Here is a 17,613-nt window from a genome sequence, read left to right as displayed (position 1 = left end):
TTAAAGTAGAATTTTTGTCAACAACATATAGTTGGGTCTTGTTCTTTGATCCACTATGACAATGTCTGTCTCAATGATTTGTTTAGACCATTGATGTTTTAAAGTGATTATTGATATAGTTGTATTAATATTACCATATTTGTTACTCTTTGTTCTTTGTTCCTGTTTTTGTCTTTGACTATTTTTCTGCCTTTTCTGATTTTAACTGAGCATTTTATGATTCCATTTTCTCTCCTTTCTTGGTGTATGAAATATGTATTTCTATTTTTTCCCCTTTTTTCAGTGGTTGTCCTGGAATTTGCAATATACATTTACAACTAATCTGCATCCACTTTCAAATAACACTGTTCTGCTTCACAGGTAGTACAAGTGCTTTATAATAACAAAAATTTGAATTTCTCCCTCTAGTTCCTTGTATCATTTCTGTCATTCATTTCACTTATACATAGGCTGTAGTCATTGAATACATTGTTACTACCATTATTTTGGACAAACTATTATCTGTTAGATCGATTAAGTTGAAGTTTTTATTTTACCTTCACTCATTCCTCTCTAGTGCTCTTTCTTTATGTACATTCAAGTTTCAACCTATATCATTTTCCTTTTCCTAGAACAACTTTTTGAGATTTATTTTTTTAAAGAGAGACAGCATGAGTGGTGGGGAGGTACAGAGGGAGAGAGAAAAAGAGAACTTCCAGCAGACTCCCTACATGGGGCTCAATCTCAAAACCCTGAGATCATGACCTGAGCCAAAATCAAGAGTAGGAAAACCGCCTGAGCCACCTAAGTGCCCCTCTTGGAACAACTTTTTAAAACGTTTCTTGCAAGGCAGTCCTACTAACAACAAATTCCCTCAATTTTTGTTTGAAGAAGTCTTTATTTCTCCTTCATTTCTGAAAGATAATTTCAGAGAATACAGAAATTTAGGTCGGTGTTTTTTCTCTCTCAACACTTTAAATATTTCACTCTACTCTCCTTGGTTGCATGGTTGCTGAGGAGTTATCTAATATAATTCTTATTTTTGCACCTCTACAGTGAACTGTATAAGTCCTCTGACTTCTTAAAAGATTTATTTATTTAATTTTTTTTTGGTCTTTGCTTTTCTGTAGTTTGAATATGATGTGCCTAGAGGTAGTTTTTTGCCAGGTATCCTACTTGATGTTCTCTGGGCTTCCTGGATCTATAGTTTGGTGTCAGACATTAATCTGGAGAAATTCTCAGTCATTATTTCTTCAAGTATTTCTTCTATTCCATTCTCTTTTCTCCTTCTGGTATTTCAGTTGCACATATATTACACCTTTTATAGCTTCCATAATTCTTGGATATTCTCTTGTTTCTTTTTTTTCATCAGTCTTTTTTCTCTTTGCTTTTTCATTTTGGAAGTTTTTATTGGCAAATAATTAAGCTCAGGAATTTTTTCTCAGTCATGTCTAGTCTAACAAGCCCATCAAAGGTATTCTTTATTTCTGCTATAGTGTCTTGATTTCTACCATTTCTTTTTGAGTGTTAGAATTTCCATCGCTCTGCCTATGTTGCCCCTTTCTTGAGTGTTGTCTATTTTGTCTGTTAGAACCCTTAGCATATTAATCATAATTTTAAATAATTTCTGTTCTGACAATAGCAGCATTTTTGCTGGTTCTCTGGTTCATTGATGCTTATTCAGTTTCTTCAATTTGTGTTTTGTCTTTTAGTATGCCTTATAAAAGTTTTGATTTTATTTTGTTTTATTTTGATAGATGGACATGATGATCTGCATAAAAGGAACTATGGTAAATAGGCCTTTGGTGATGTAGTAGTAAGAGTATAAGAGGCCAGGTGTTCTTTGGTCCTATGATTAAGTTGTAGTCTTTTAGTTAGTCTGTGTTACTGGACTGTGAACTTCACAATTGCTTTTTAGTAACCTTCCTTCCCTTCGAGTAATACAGGATGGCTGAGAGGGCTGGAGTTGGATATATCCCTTCTTCCAGCTCAGTTGGGTTCTGAGAAATCTGTCATAGTTTAGGCTCTGGTAAAATAGTTTCTCTTAAAGGCAGGACTTGTTAAGAAGTACAGAATATTCTGGCATATTCAAAATAGCTACTTTTCCCTTCCTCCTGCCACATGCACAAGATTTTCCTCAGGTCTTCATTGTGAGAACCTGGTATGGCTTCTGGAGGTAAAGTCACAAAAAATGTAAGGGTCCCTCAATGATTGTGTTTTCTGGAGTATTTAACTCTCAGGCTTGTCCACACTGTCCTAGAAATTCATCATTTACATTTCCAGTATCCTTACCCCAGCACTGGTTCCTGTGGAGGTTTCTGCTTATTGGTTTCTTTGTATCCAGCTTGTCTGTCTCTCCAGTTTGGGGGTCAGTGGTTTGTCTTATTGCTATGGTCTAAATGTTTGTGTCCTCCCCGAATTCATATGTTGAAATTCTAAGAGGTGGAGCCTTTGGGAGGTACTTAGGTCATGAAGGTGGAGACCTCATGAGTAGAATTTGTGTCTTTATAAAAGAGGCCTCACAGAGCTTACCCACCATCTTCATATGAGGACGTGAAAAGGTGTCAGTTATGAACCAGGAAAAGACCCCTCACTTAACCATGCTGGTGCCTTGATCTTGGACTTTCCAGTATCCGGATTGAGAAATAAATTTCTATTGTTTATAAGCTATCTAGTCTCTGATATTTTGTAATAGCAGCCTAAACAGATGAAGACACTTGTGATCTCACATCTCAGAAGGGTCTAAGAAGAGCTGTTATTGGACTGGAAAACAGACCATTATCGCCCTTTTATAATCTGTTCTCCATACTGTGGCCGTACTGGTCCTCAAAAACATGAATCTGATTTTGTCATATTTCTAGTGGAAACTTCCCATTTATGTTAGGATAAAATCCAAACTCAGTAATTTGGATAACAAAGCCTTTGTTATCTAGCCTTAATTTCTCTCTCTACATTGATCTTTTGCATTTTTCACCTTAACTTCTGTGTGCAGCTATTCTGAACTGATTTCCATTTTCAGTGTTCTGTATTCTCTTTCCTCCCTTTTCCTCTTAACCTGTTTGGTTCTCACTCATTTTTCAAGGTTTAAGTTAGAAACCATCTCCCTGGACAGCCCACCTTGACTCTCCCAAAATCTGTTCAATGTGACCTTCCTTAGTGTCTGAAAATATAGGATCATGACTAATTAGCATAGTAGATACAATTAAAGGCCTTAGATGTAATCAGTTGGCAGCCTTAAATATTTAGGTGCTTGTAGTTGTTATGAAGGAGTCCTTAGAGCTTTTGCTAACAGTGTTTCTGACAATTAAGCTCTCATGTGGAAAAGTTACATTAGGGAGGATATTTTTTGAAGGGTATATAATCCATTTATTCAGAATGTTCAGAGTTTATTCTTACAATCAGAGGAGCAAATCCATGCACCTGCCAATTAGTTATTTGCAAGAATTAGTGCTAGCCAAAATAAATCTCAGTGGTTTCTCTGGTATTCCTTGATCCCAAACTTTTTAGACATTGGGAAGGACCATTTAATTTAATAAATTGACAGTCTGACTTACATAACAACCTCATGTGTGTTTGATTGATGTGAGTTAGAGGCTACTCTCCTGTGCATACACTGCATCAAGTTTTTGAAGTTGTAATGCATGTTGAGATCTGCATTCTGTTAGAGATCCTCATTATCTCATTAAGTCCGTTACATGGTGATTATACTAAGGTCCACCTGTTCTGTCAGCAGTGACAGGGGTGTGAGGTGGTACCTTCGGTCCTCTTTTCCTCTTCTCCCTCACCCCATTCATCGGCTTGGGTTCATACGTTTACTACACTTAACAGTGCTGTTACGCTCTGTAATCATCCATGCACGTGTCTATTACATATTTCTCAATTCTGAACGGTTCTTAGTAAATCCCAGCTGGTGCTAATGAGAATTGTTATTGTAGGGCCTTGACTGTGCAATATAAGGTTTTGTTCATTGGTAAGACCTGTTGAATTTCCTTATTAATAATCAGTATTTAGTTTTGTTTTGGATTTTTTTGTCAAAGGAAATGTGATTAAATTCTAGTATGTCTGGTAGTAGCTTTGTAATTGACCTGCTACGTTAACAAAAGGAACATAATAACTTATCTTCCTTTGCCTGTTTCTCCAGATATGGGGATTGTGATCACTACCTACCTGCTGATGTTGCTTAAAAACATTAATATTTTAAAATACCAAGATACATTAGAAATATCCCATTTGTTATGGGTAAAGAGCGTAAAGAGTTTTTTTGTTTCATAGAGGTTTTAAACTTCATGTGAGGAATGGGTTTTTATTTTGTTTCTTTATTCCCAATTCCTTTCAGTATGTTTTCCATATAAAATGTAAATATTGTTTAAATTACACAATTGTGTATTTGATGAACTGCTTTAAATAATCTTATAACTTGCTTCCCAGATCTTGTATATTTCATTATTGGAGAGAAAATGAACATGGTTGTTGAAGGAGGAAAAGAAATTATTTGAATATAATTAATTTTAGGGTACGGTAATTCAACAAGTAATGAATTCTGAAGCAAGCATTTTATATTTTGAAACAGACATAATTTTTCGTGTTATAGAGTACACAGTCTTTTAAAAGTAATAAAGTACTTGGGGATAGGTAAAGAGTTTTACAACTATATTTTTTAAAAATCAGTTCTTTAGGTGCTGGGAACGTAGCTGACCGTGTTCTGGCTCAGCTCTTAACAGAAATGGATGGCATTGAACAGTTAAAGGATGTGACAATTTTGGCAGCTACTAACCGCCCAGATAGGCTAGACAAGGTAAGAAAGAAAGCAGTACGAGTGTTGTAAAATCAGAACTGGATTATTTGATTATGTGAGCTTTTTTTCATTTAGTAATTACAAATTACTTTGTAATCACTTTTTCATTTAGAGGATCCTGAAAATCTTAAAGGAAATGAAAAGAACAGTAAAGCTTCTATGTTTTTATTGCTTATGGTTTGGTATTAATGAAACTATTTTGTAACCCCTTGAATTCCCCCCCCCATTGCATCAGACTTTCAGATGGAGAATTGAAGTTCTGAAATTCTTTTTTTGTTTGTTTATGTCATCTGATTTATTTTTGAGAAGTTTTTCCCATTTTCATTCATACTAAGGTAAATTTCTGGATATTTAGGACAAGTTAGACTGAAGTTATTATTAACAACTTTTTAGAATTCTTTGTCTGCAGTTGGTTTCAAAGTGATTAGAATAAGAGTGACAATGGATTTTATCTAAGAAATTACTTAGCCTGTAGCATTAAACTAAGCTATACAGTTGCAAAATTAACCCTTTCAGGGTATTGCTACCACTTTTTCTCCCTAGGTCAGAGTTTAATAAAGGGAATTCACTAAATTTTAAATGTCTAATTTCTACCTAATGTACAATTTTTTGCAAGGATTTAAATTAAGAGTAAAAATTTTCTCCTGTAGCATGAACTAATTTTTCTTTTTTCTGTTCACATTATTGCTCATATAAATGACCTTATGAGCTCCTCTCTCCTTCCCTGTGCATATATATACCAACTTTTAATTTTGAAAATGGGATTTAGAAAAAATCCTTGCAAAGATATGAAAGAAGCTTTTATGTGGAAAGCAAGCTTTGCTTTCATTCAATTAGGTATTTTACTATGCGACAAAGACCTTTGAGTCAAATACAGGTGAGAAAGCTTTGGACTTTAATAAATTGTTCACTTTCTGATACAGTATTTTTTTAAGAAGGAAGGTGTGTTCTGAGCACTTACAGGATCTGGGTCTATGCTCAGATACCTTTGATGTCTATGGGGAAAAAAAAAAAAGATAGTAGGACTGTATTTTAACAAGTATCATAGAAAGTACTAAAAGTACCCTAGAAGTTACCTAATCCCACCTTTCAGTTTTACAAATAAAGGTGCTGAATCCAGAAAAAAAACTCCTGGTAAGAATATATTATATTTTATGATATTTTCTCCTGGTTACCCCATGGCTAATGAGCTCTAAAATTTCTTTGGTTTCCTTCTCTACAATGCCTAATCTAATAGTTGTCTTCTTTGGTTTCTTAATAGAGTGTGTCTTCACTGTTAGATACATTTCTTGAAATAGGGCTTTTGGGTTTACAATAAACTTCTCTGGGTTCATCTAAATCAAGCCATATGATTCAGTTTGATTGGTGCTTGTATTAGTTTTCTCTTGCTGTGTTACAGATTACCTCAAATTTAGCAGTTTTACACAACACCCATTTATTAGTATTTCTATAGGTAAGTCAAAATCTGGGAACGGCACAACAGAGTTGTCTGTTCCAGAGGCTCACTACAGGCTAAAAACAGGGAGTTGGCAGGACTATATCATTGTCAGGAGCTGGTATTCTTCCCATCCAAGTATTACCCAGGGCTGGTATTCCTTTTCTAATCTCACATGATTGGGTCAGAATTCATTTCTTGTGATTGTAGGCCTAAGGACTAAATTTCCTTACTGGCTGTCAGCTGGGAGCTACTGTCGCTCCTAGAGACCCCCACATGGCCTCTAACATCTTCAAAGACAGCAGTGAGAGTTGCCATCATATTTTATCCCTCTTATGCTTTAAAATTATGTTTCCAGGAAAAGCCCAGTGTCTTTTAGTGTCATCTAATCAGGTTAGGCCCAACAAAGGAAAATCTCTCCACCTTCAAGTTAGTGGTTTCAGGACCTTAATTAATTACATTTGCAAAAGCCCCTCACAGTAGCACCTAAATTAGCATTTGATTGAATAACTGGGAGAAGGTGTGAGTCCACTAGGGGACCAGAATCTTGTGACTCTACTAGAAGTCTTCCTACCACAGTGCTCTTCAGCTTCTTCCCCCCACTACTCTCAATTCTGTTCCAAGTCCTAAGAACAACTTCTGACTTCCTGGGAGACCAGCTTATCCTTGCCTGTCATATAATTGACTTTGAACCAGCTCCTCTGAAATGTTCTGGTTCTGTGGAATCTGCTGTTTTCTCAGATGCTGCATTTCTTTGCCTTGCCTTGTCCAAATATATCTTTCTTCAAATTATACATATAATCTCTCTTAAAATAGAAAAGGATAAATAAATTTAAACTCCTGTTGTAAAGGATACATTTTTTCATGTTCTTTATATGTGTAACACTTGATAGGTTTGTTACTTAATTCAGTGGAATTGTTGATTTATAATCTGTTTCGCTTACTTCCCCCCCCCGTAAGACCTAAACTGAACCCTAACTGTTGTGTTTTACAGTAGATCTAATTTATCCTAGTTTTTTACCAACACCTGGTACAAGAGACCTTTAGAAATTTTAAAGATTAACCTAGAGATTAGACGTTATTCTTGGGCCACTGTAAGGTTTGGGGCCTTTTTTAAAAGCTCAGCTTTCTAAAGTCAAAACCTCCAAGGTGATTGTAGAGAGTTTCCATTCTCTTTAGGATAAGTTTAGTCTGTGGATATCTTGGATCTCTTGGAAAAAATACTTAACTGGATTTTGGGCAGAAGTTGTTTCCAAAGACAGGAGATTTAAGGGATAGAAGTGGTTTTTCTTTTTTTTTTTACATTTCAAAGATTTTGCATTGTTTTCCTGTTTCTTGCCTGGTGATAATATTTGCCTTAGGAAGGCATATGCTCTGTTTCATTAACAGCAACTCGTAAGTAAGTCTTCAACATCACAGAGTTTCAGAAATTGAAGTTTGGGAAATATCTTGCCAAACTTCTAGCCATGTTTTTTTATCCTTTATAAAATGTTACCTTGAATTCATCAGTTCTGAAAATGTGATTGTACAAAATAAGTGTTTTAAGTATCAATATTAATTCACACTGTTAATACCTTGATTTATTGACCTCTTTAAGATGTTTCAGAGAGAAGTATAAACATATGCAAACATACAATATGTATATATCCATATTTATATGTATGCTTGTATGTTTGTATGTATATGCATTTACACACATACTTTGATTAGTTTTTGAATATTAGAAATCCAACTTTTTTTAACCAACTAATTTTGGATGAGCACATTTAAATTAAGATATCGAAAGTATTTGCTAACTAGATACAAAGACTTATTTTCACTAGGTCAGGGAGATCTAAAGGTTTTTAATTTAGTATTCAAATTTTTCAAAATTTATAATGTTTAATTTGTAAAGGATTAAATAATAAAATTATTCCTGGTAGCAAAACATAAAATTGGTAAATGGGAAAAAGCATTTCTGAGTGGTGTAAGAATGGTTTCAAGATCATCAAATGATGTGCTATGCTTTCAAGTACAACTTTGAATTTAGTACATTGCACCAGGGTCTAAATGTTCTGCCTACTGTATTCTGTAATTGTGCAAAAAAAAAAAAAACAAAAACCCAAAACTTTAAATAATCAGTGATTTTTGTAAAAAAAATTCTTTTCTGTTTCAAGTAGAATTCCATATTTGTGTGGAATATGGATTTTTTTTAAGATTTTATTTATTTATTTGACAGAGAGAGAGAGATCACAAGTAGACAGGCAGGCAGAGGGAGAGGGAGAAGCAGGGAGCCTGATGCAGGGCTCGATCCCAGGATGCTGGGATCATGACCTGAGCCAAAGGCAGACACTTAACTGACTGAGCCACCCAGGTGCCCCGGATTTTTTTTCTTAATTGTACTTTTGTTACTACTCATATGATACATACTATATCAAAAGTCATTTTTCTTTGCAGATTTTTTCCTCTGAAGAACTATTTTAGAGCATTATTTGTATATTATTTAATACTACTATAAAACAAAAGTTTCAGTGCATGTGTGATTATAACATGGTGTTTGTTCAAAATGTGTCCTGAAGGTCCTGGTAGAAACAAAACAATCTTAAGAGACAATACAGAAACAAACTTCCTGTTATGAAATGAATAGACAGTTTCCACCACCTGCCTTGTCTGGAGGAAACTGTGATAGGAAGAGTATGGGTGACAGAAGAATTAAATTTCATGTGCTGCTAAAAAGTAGAGATTTTTTTTTAGCTTAAAACTGGAATTAAAAAAAAAGACTGGTCTAGTGTCAAAGAAATAATACATTTGGTATAACTTTGGCTAAATTTAATTAGGGTGTTTGGCCTGGTAAATTAGCTGGCATACTTTACCCTCCTGTTGTCTGTTAACCCACAACCTCTATGTCATGGTGACCTTAAGTTAGTATGTCAAAAGGGTGAGAATTCTTGGACTGCCAGAGGAGTGAAATCGACATCATTGTGTGACCCATATGTTGTGTGTATTTATTGTCTTTTATGGACAGTATTTCAATTTCATGTAGTTTGGGGAAACTAAAGCTGGAGTTTCTTGGGGATTCTGGTGATTCAGCAAAGGAAGTAAGACAAATAGCTCAAGAATCACATTGTTCTATTTCCTGCTATTTCATATTTACATGTCAAATACATTAGTTGTGATGTAGCATACTAGGCTAAGTAAAGTGATTGCTTGTGGTTCCTGGTGGTATCCTGAAGTCTCCATAGACATTTATGCCTTACCCTCTCCTTCAGCTGATAAGTGAGGGAAGAGAAGTCATATCCTCAAGTGTCCATTTTACATAAGAATGACAAGATGTGAAGGATAGAAGAAGATTAATGAGATTGTATAATGTCAAGTTGACACATTGTCTTTAGATGGATGATGGTCTGGATTTCCTCAGCATGGAGAGAATTTAGAATAGCAAACAACTGAATTTTTATTGATGCCCAAATAACAAAGAGCCCAAGCTGTAGGAGTTTATATTGTTCTCTGTTAGGCTGTTGATTATGTGGCCACTTTAGAAGAATATAATGTCCAATCCATGGCATTTCATGCATTTGTGTTGAATATTAAGAAATGGTCATGTCTTCTTTCCCAGACATTAAAAAAAACCTCAAAATAGTTTAGTTTTATGAATATTTTTTAATTTAGTCATTTGGTTACTTTTAGTACTGATGCCTAGTATATAACAGGCTTTCAATAATTATCACTACTATAAAGTATATAGCCTATCAACCTAGTTTTCTTATAATAGTAAATTGGTAGAATTTTGAAAATTCTGCTCTGAGTCATCTATGGAAAAGATTGTTCAATTGAGAAAAATTTTGGAAGTTATATAGAAATATTCAATAATTCAGGGTTCAGAATCATTTTCTAACTTAGTATGTTTAGCTCATGGATATGATAAACTGGCATTAATTTTCCTTCCAGTTTTCCTGGAAGAGGAAATGTGCTTGATGGGCTAAATATGACATAACATTTTTATTTCTTAAATATTGCAAATTAAAAGTTGGTTTTATGGATATCTTTGTAACATGGGAAAAACTTAATTAGCATGTTTAGAAATGTTGGCAAATGAGAAGCTAAATATATGTGGCTCCCAATTTTCAAGTGACTTGGGTTCCAAAAATACCTTTAGAAGAGTACAGGTATGTTTGTGGATGGCTTTTCTCCTTACCTTTTGTAGTTGTAAGTGCCATTCTTTTAATATTGCTGTTCTCAGCTAAGTTGGAACTAAAAAACAAGCTGCTTGACCTAACAGACAATCCTTAATATTAATTAATATTAACAATTAATATTAATCCTTAATATTGTTTATTAAAATGATGTGGAGAGTCTTGGGGATTATAAGGTGAACTGCAATGTGGTCAGGCCTGGAAGGCCTCCTCCAAGTTCATCTCCCAGTTTCATCTTTACCTTCATTTTACAGGACTCTCAGAAGTGGTTTTATCATTATCGATAGGTATTTGTGTGTTTGTTTTGTTTTTTTAAAGCTCTAAGTGTTTTCACCATACCTATTATGGTAGCAGCTGTAAGGGTTTCAGCTTTGGGGATGGATGACTGGGAGAAATGACAAGAGGAGTGGGTCAGATGTTGTATGTATATATGGGTCATACCTCATTTAGATGCTAATTGGTAAAGGCTGTTTATCCCAGCGGTCAGCAAACTGGCCAACTACTTGTTTTTGTACCTCTTGTGATCTAAGAATGGTTTTTATATATTTAAATGGTTGAAAAATATGAAAAAGAAAAATTATTTTGTGAGATGTAAAAATGAGATGAAATTCAAATTTCAGTAAGTAAAACTATTGGGATACAGTTACCCTAATTTATTAATGTATTGTCTATGACTTCACTTGTACTACTGTAGTAGTTACAGTATTGTACAGTATTTATGGCCCATAAAGCCTAAATTATTTACCATTTGGATCTTTACAGAACAAATTTACAGACCATTGATCTGTCCTTGTAGGCTTTTATAAGTTTTAGTAATGTCTCTTAATGTGTGTCCTTCATAGATGAGTCACAATGTTTTTCTAAAGATTGTTTAAATATATTGCATTAATTTTCTAGGGCGCCTGGGTGGCTCAGTTGCTTAAACATCTGCCTTTGGCTCAGGTCATGATCCCAGGGTCCTGGGATTGGGTCCTGTGTTGGGCTCGCTCTTAGCTGGGAGCCTGTTTCTCCCTCTCCCTCTGCCCGCTCATTCTCTCTCTCTCTCCCTCTCTCTCTTAAATAAATAATAAATAAAATCATTAAAAACATATATTGCATTAATGGCTTAAAATAAATAATAGGAAGGTTTTGTTCTTTCAAGTACATTCCATCTTGAGAGTTCTTTTAATATTTAACCTTTTAAAATATGTTTTTTGGACTAAATAATTATTATTTTCAATTGAATGACTCACCAAAATCCATAAATCTAGAAATGCAGTTTTTTAATTGTATGAATCGTGTATTTCTTCATGGCACTTGAATCTTAAAGTTTCATTGATTTTTAGTTTTTTTATAATTGTGAGTTGAATGTCCTTTTTAGTATTATCATAGGAATTTTCAGGCTGAGATATTTAAATTTTAAGAAATTAAGATTCTATGTTTAGATGTTTGGGGAATAATATTTGATTTCAACATGCAAATAGGAGTACATTTAATCTTCTGTTAGAGAAAGTGCAAATAACAGTGCGTATTGCCCTTGACACCCAGGTTGTGAAAGAAATTAATTTTTTCAAGATTGGAGAGAACTTGGAAGGCTTTGATAGTATAGTTATCCTTCTGATACATTGTAAAATTTCTCCCCATCACTTCTCCATCCTTTGCTTACTCACCAAACTGATGGGAGAGTGGAGACTTATTATCTCATGAAATAGACTACTACATCTTTGTCTCAGACTATTTTTAGGAATTTTGTTGTTCTACTGAACCAGCTGCTGTGTGTCTCCCCAAAGCTTCAACATACCAGCCGGAAGTACAGTTTTTAATTCTTCTTCTAATATGGTTCTTCTTTATTTTTGAAAACTATTATGTGTTTTATCTTTACATTCTATCTCGCCAACTAGTCTTCTCTTCTCTAGGCTTGACATCTTGTTTTATTTTGTCTTTGGCATTCTTATCCTTTTTTTTTCCCCCTCTGAACTGTTGTCCATTTGTTCCTTTCTCTCTGAAATTATGGCATCCACAGATGAATATACTGTAATAGGTTGTAGTCTGATGCCTTTAATCTGAATACCATGTCTTCTGCTAATGGATTGCAGGATTGTGTTAGTTTATTTGCCAGCTGAATCACACTGTGGACTGCTGTTGAATTTAAAGTCATCAAGAACAAAACAAAAACAAAACCAAGAAGCCCAAGTCTTTCCTCAGAATCTTCTGCTAAGTTATAGCTTCCCCGCCTTGGGCTTGTGTTATTAATTTGATTTAAGTCTTAGAAGTTGAGCCACAGTGCGATTAGATCTAGAGGTCTTCCTTCAATTTCAGCTCCTCTGAGCTTTTCCTACTTTTCATATGCTTCCCAGAGATTTGTTTTTCCTTAAGTCCAAGTGGTTTCCCAATAGTTTCTGCTAGCCAGCTGCTAGGGCTTTCATCCTTAGAAGTAGAGGAATTAACTCTTACAGAATTTATCATATTAGATCAGATCTTTCTGATTTGTCATTTGTGGGATTCTTTTTCTGCCATTCCCTATGTGTGTTTTATATGTATGAATAGTAGAGGCATTATATATCTTAATTATCAAGAAGAATTTCTGTATTCTGTAGCTTTCTGACTTTTTGAAAAATAGTTTAACCTACATAATTTAAGAAAGTAAAATTCACCTAATTTACCTTAAGAATACATATTCTGAAATGCTTTCTGTTTTCTCCAATGAAAATAGACAAGATAAGACTTAAATTATATTCAATGAAATTTAGAAATGAAATTATTTAAAAGTACTTTTTTAGCTTTAAAACGGTGCTGAAATATGTAGTTAATGCCCTCATCACTTCCACTTTTACAGCTGCAGTTTCATGAATCTGTGATACTACAGGTATTGTATTGTATGAGGAGTTGTGTGATTTTCTTCTTTAAACATTTTGTTTATGGTGTTTTGGCCTCAGGCCTTCCCAAACCTTAGCATTTCTAGATGAGTTTTTGGAGTATGCATAGCATTGGAGAGGGGCCTTTGCATCATGTAAGCAGTTTAACTGGAGAAATGAGTCTAGAGGAAAAGGAGATTGGCACACGTAATGGATGCCAAAGATGATAGGGACTAGAATGTTATATGTAGAATGTGATAGAAAGGCCTGAAATTGATAGCGAGAAATGAGCAATGGGAGAAATGAGGCAGACAGACACAGATTTGGGGATCTTTGTTTCTCATTCTAGCTCTGTTGCTCACAAACTATGTATCCTTTGAAATTATTTAGCCTCTCTGGACAACTATTTCTGAACCTGTCAAAAATGTACTAGATAATTTGGGATATGTCATTAATGACCCAAAATTCTCTTATGTTGTGACTTAGAGACAGATAATAATAGATTTTCCAAATGCTACATAAAAGGATGCTATTTACCAAACAAATTTCTGAGTTTTTTTTTTTTAAGGCTTTTTCAGGTGTCACCTCCCCAAACTTTCATGTTGCTGAAAAGTTCTTTTCTTCAAACATGTTATAAAGCAAGCAAATATCCAGGTGTGCAAAAATGACTTTTCTTTTTAACCACTTGATTGTCAGAAAAGGGGGAAAAGCCATAAATCAGCCTTAAGGCTGCTGTTGTGTAATAAAAACTTCGGTTGACAGTTGAAGAACACCTTAACTTTTTCACTGAAAATTTATTACTCTTAGAAAAAGGAAAACTTGTTGAGCTGCATATTTTCTCCTTTCACAGATGTCTGATCAGTTTTACAATATCTGTAATGTTTTGGTCTACTTAATATGCTGTTTTTTTAAAACTTCAAATGAATGTAAAAATGATTTTGAGTTAGAGCAGAAATGTCTAAATATATGATTATTTAAAGTTGAGTCACTTTTAAATTTGAAAAAGCTTCTTCACATGTATTTTTAATGCTCCTAGGATCTCATATTTGATGTTCAGTGTAGCCAAAAACTAAATCTGAAGCCCTGTATTGAATGTTTAAGGTCATTTGTAGAAGGGCTAATTTGGGGATTATTTTTTAAGTGCATAGAGAGTATTAACAATACTGTGCCATTTTGGTGCCTGGCATTCTATTCAGAGAGAGAGAGAGAGAGAGAGAGAGAGAGAGAGTGTGTGTGTGTGTGTGTGTGTGTGTGTGTGTGTGTGTGCGCGCGCGCGCGCGCACTTTTGGAAGGGGTATGCAAAAGTATCAGAGAGGTACGTAATAAAAGAAACCTCAGTTCTTTTCTTTAGGATATGTATGATCTAATAAGAAATACAGGCAAATTTTGAAGCATTATTATCATAAAACATGCACAGTCTACACCTTGTTTGCAATATTGTACTGGCATATACATTCACCGTAGATTTGGAAAAAAATGGATCTTCAATCTAATAGCCTCTGGTCTCTATTATGTGTTGGGCTCCGTGAATTTGGTATTGCAGTTACTTTGTTTGGACACAAGGTGGTGATACTTACCTGAAATGTTTTCTGAGTGCTGCATCTGCTGCCTTTAGAGGCTTCCCCTCCTCCATCCGGAGGATGAGTGGCTTAAGGAAATGAGTGGAACTGGCTTTGCTTTAAAAAAATAATAGTTGAAATTTGTGTGTGTGTGTCCTACTGTATATAATTTATTTAACAAATTGTGATTTAATATTAAGTGTAGGTTTATGTAAGTTTGGGTTGGGGTGAGGTAAGAACATTGAGAAAAGGGAAAGTTGAACAGCAGAGAGGGAACTAGCAATCATTAGGTATATACTCGGCCCTTGTGTGCTGAGCGATATGCTTATCATCTCTGATTCTAGTCAGTTATAAGCATATGTATTTTACACAATGCCATTGTATTCCTTAGCTCAATAAATTGTGTAATATTAGTAGTGCTGTGTATGTTCTCTCTTGTAAAAACTATGGTATACCATCAGCCAGTGCAGTAGCTTTTTTTTTTTCAAAGTTTAAGTGAACTTATCAATCTTTTTTAATAAAAAGTTTACTATATAGTTAAATGTACACTTAAATATGTAGCAATTCTACTCCTAGGTATTTATCCAAAAGAAATGAAAACATTTGTCTACACAAAGACCTGTAAGTAAATGTTTATAGCAGCTTTATTCATAATCACTAAACAGCCCCAAATATCTGTCTATCAACTGATGAATGGATAAAGAAATTCTGCTATGTTCATACAATGAAATGGCACTTAGCCATAAAAAAAGAAACACATTTCTAATATATGCAGTAAGATGAAAGAATTTTAAAAGCATTATGCCAGGTGAAAGAAGCCAAACACAAAAGGTCACAGAATATGCTGACTGATTCTATTTATGCGACAGTCTGGAGGAGGCAGGACCACAGGGACAGAAATCAGATCCGGGAGTTGGGGGGAAGGTATTGACCACAAAGTGCCATGAGGAAACTTTTGGGGATGATGGAAATATTCTACATTTTGGTTGTGGTGGTGATTAAAGGACTACATGTGTTTGACCGAAAACTCTTCTAACTATAAAACTAAACTTGGTGAATTTTACAGTATGTAAAGCATACCTCAATAAACCTGACGATTAAACACACTTGAAAAAAAACCTTTTTAATTGTAAATGCAAAGGAAAATGTCAGCTCTGCTTCAGCAACAGTTTCTCTTCACTTGGAGGTAAAGCATTTTGCATCTCAGCTCTTTCCCAGCCTTTGCTTATCTTTTGATAACCCATTTACACAGACCTCTTTGTCACTGCCTTAGTAGTAGACTCAGAACTACCCTAGCAAAGATTGTGCTTTCAAGCATTGCTACCCAGCTTTCAGTGCAGAAGGAGGTAGAATTTTAGTGCTAAAGATTCTTAGAGAATTTGGCTGGCAAACTAGAGATTTTACAAATAAATCTTCTAGAGAAGTTATTCAGTAACAAAAGTCAGTTTGTTATGCATGTATTAAGGACAGTTTCCAGTCTGGTTCTTATTCTAATAAAATATAGCTAAAATTATTAAAATATACTTTTATCCACCCCCCCTTTCCTGTGCTAGATTATACTTCTGTCTCCTGGAATTGACAGTGCATGTGAACCAAACAAGTGCTTTGGATCATTATGTTACATATCAAGTAATAGTGTTTACCTTTTAGCAGCTTTTCAATCTATTAAGCCAGTAAAATCTATGGCCTGAAGGTTATGTTTGATGACAGACTTATTCAGAAGTATGTTTTGTTATGGAAAAAATGCTAAGCCATTTATAATACTAGTGCCTTTTGGAAATCTTGATTCTGAAGCTTCTTTTTTTTTTTTTTTAATTGAAGTACCAAAAAAAGCATATTTTAAGATAAAAGCAAGAGACAGTATATTTTATCGAAGTAGAAAGGTGAAGAAAATTGAATATTAATGTTTGAGAAGCACACTTAGGATACTTTTGGATATTCAGGAGTTCTTCATTAATTCCATATTTTCAGGCTTAATGATGTATTTGCTTCCTCTTGATGAAATATAGATGTGTTTTTTCAAAGGCCAAGTAGAAGGCTCATATTTTATTAAAAGTAGTATCCTATGAGGTAGTCATAGGTCATTACTGCTGAGGAACTGTTAGTTGGAAAGATTTAGTAAATGGCCTAATTCAGTGGAGCTGGCAGTGTAACAAATCCAAGCAGTTTAATTTCAGAACTCATACTTTAAACCACTAAACTAAATAAATTCTTAAATTCTGTGTTGGACTTAATGTCTTTGAATTGATTGTATATTTAATATTTTGATCAGCTTTTGCTTTGTATTTATAAACTTGACTTCCATCTCTGACATTTGCATTGTATTATCAGATGACTGGTAGGCCTCTGTATGTGTTCTCTCTCATAAAAACTATGGTATACCATCAGGCAGTGTGGTAGCTTTATTCACAGTTTAAGTGAAGTTATCAGTTTTCACTTAACAAGCAAAAAGGGAGAAAATGAAAGAGGGAAAGGAGAGAAGGAAGGAGAACTGGGGTTTGTGTGTGTTGTTGTTGTTGTTGTAGTTATGTTTTGTTTACTCGATTTAGTTGATTAGAATTGAAAAAGTAAACATTAGCAAATAATAAATTTACTTTTATATATCTAGGAAAACTTAACAGAAGATTTAAAGCAATTAGATAGATACAGAATAAACTAAGCAGAGATTAGAAAACTGTGCTCTCTGCCTGTTTTTGTAAATAAAGTTTTATTGGAACATAGCCACACCTATTGTTGTATAGACCATTTAACCAACAAGATAAAAATATTTGCTCTCTGGCCTTAGGAGAAAAAGTTTGCCAACCCTTGAACTAAATTTTGGATTAGTACTATTCAGATA

The 17,613-nt window shown here is 34.4% G+C and overlaps 1 protein-coding gene across 8 annotated transcripts in view; it reads left to right on the top strand.

Annotated features, from left to right (window-relative positions):
• The window catches only part of AFG2A (AAA ATPase AFG2A), a 328,111-nt gene that overhangs the window by 106,480 nt on the left and 204,018 nt on the right, over positions 1 to 17,613 (top strand). For 6 of the 8 annotated variants that reach the window (XM_028102266.2, XM_088021049.1, XM_088021047.1 and 3 more), the window contains exon 14: positions 4,648 to 4,774. The exons of the other annotated variants lie outside the window; for them this stretch is intronic. In XM_028102266.2, coding sequence (XP_027958067.1) covers positions 4,648 to 4,774 — 127 coding nt within the window. The remainder of the gene's footprint in view (positions 1 to 4,647; positions 4,775 to 17,613) is intronic. 8 annotated transcript variants of the gene reach the window in all.

This window comes from Eumetopias jubatus, unplaced genomic scaffold (genome assembly GCF_037043125.1).
Source record: "Eumetopias jubatus isolate StellerSeaLion01/CBP00866 unplaced genomic scaffold, mEumJub1_p1.0 scaffold_2, whole genome shotgun sequence".
Classification (NCBI taxonomy): domain Eukaryota; kingdom Metazoa; phylum Chordata; class Mammalia; order Carnivora; family Otariidae; genus Eumetopias; species Eumetopias jubatus.
Note: the sequence above shows the minus strand (reverse complement) of the source record. Positions and strands in the feature narration are given on the sequence as shown.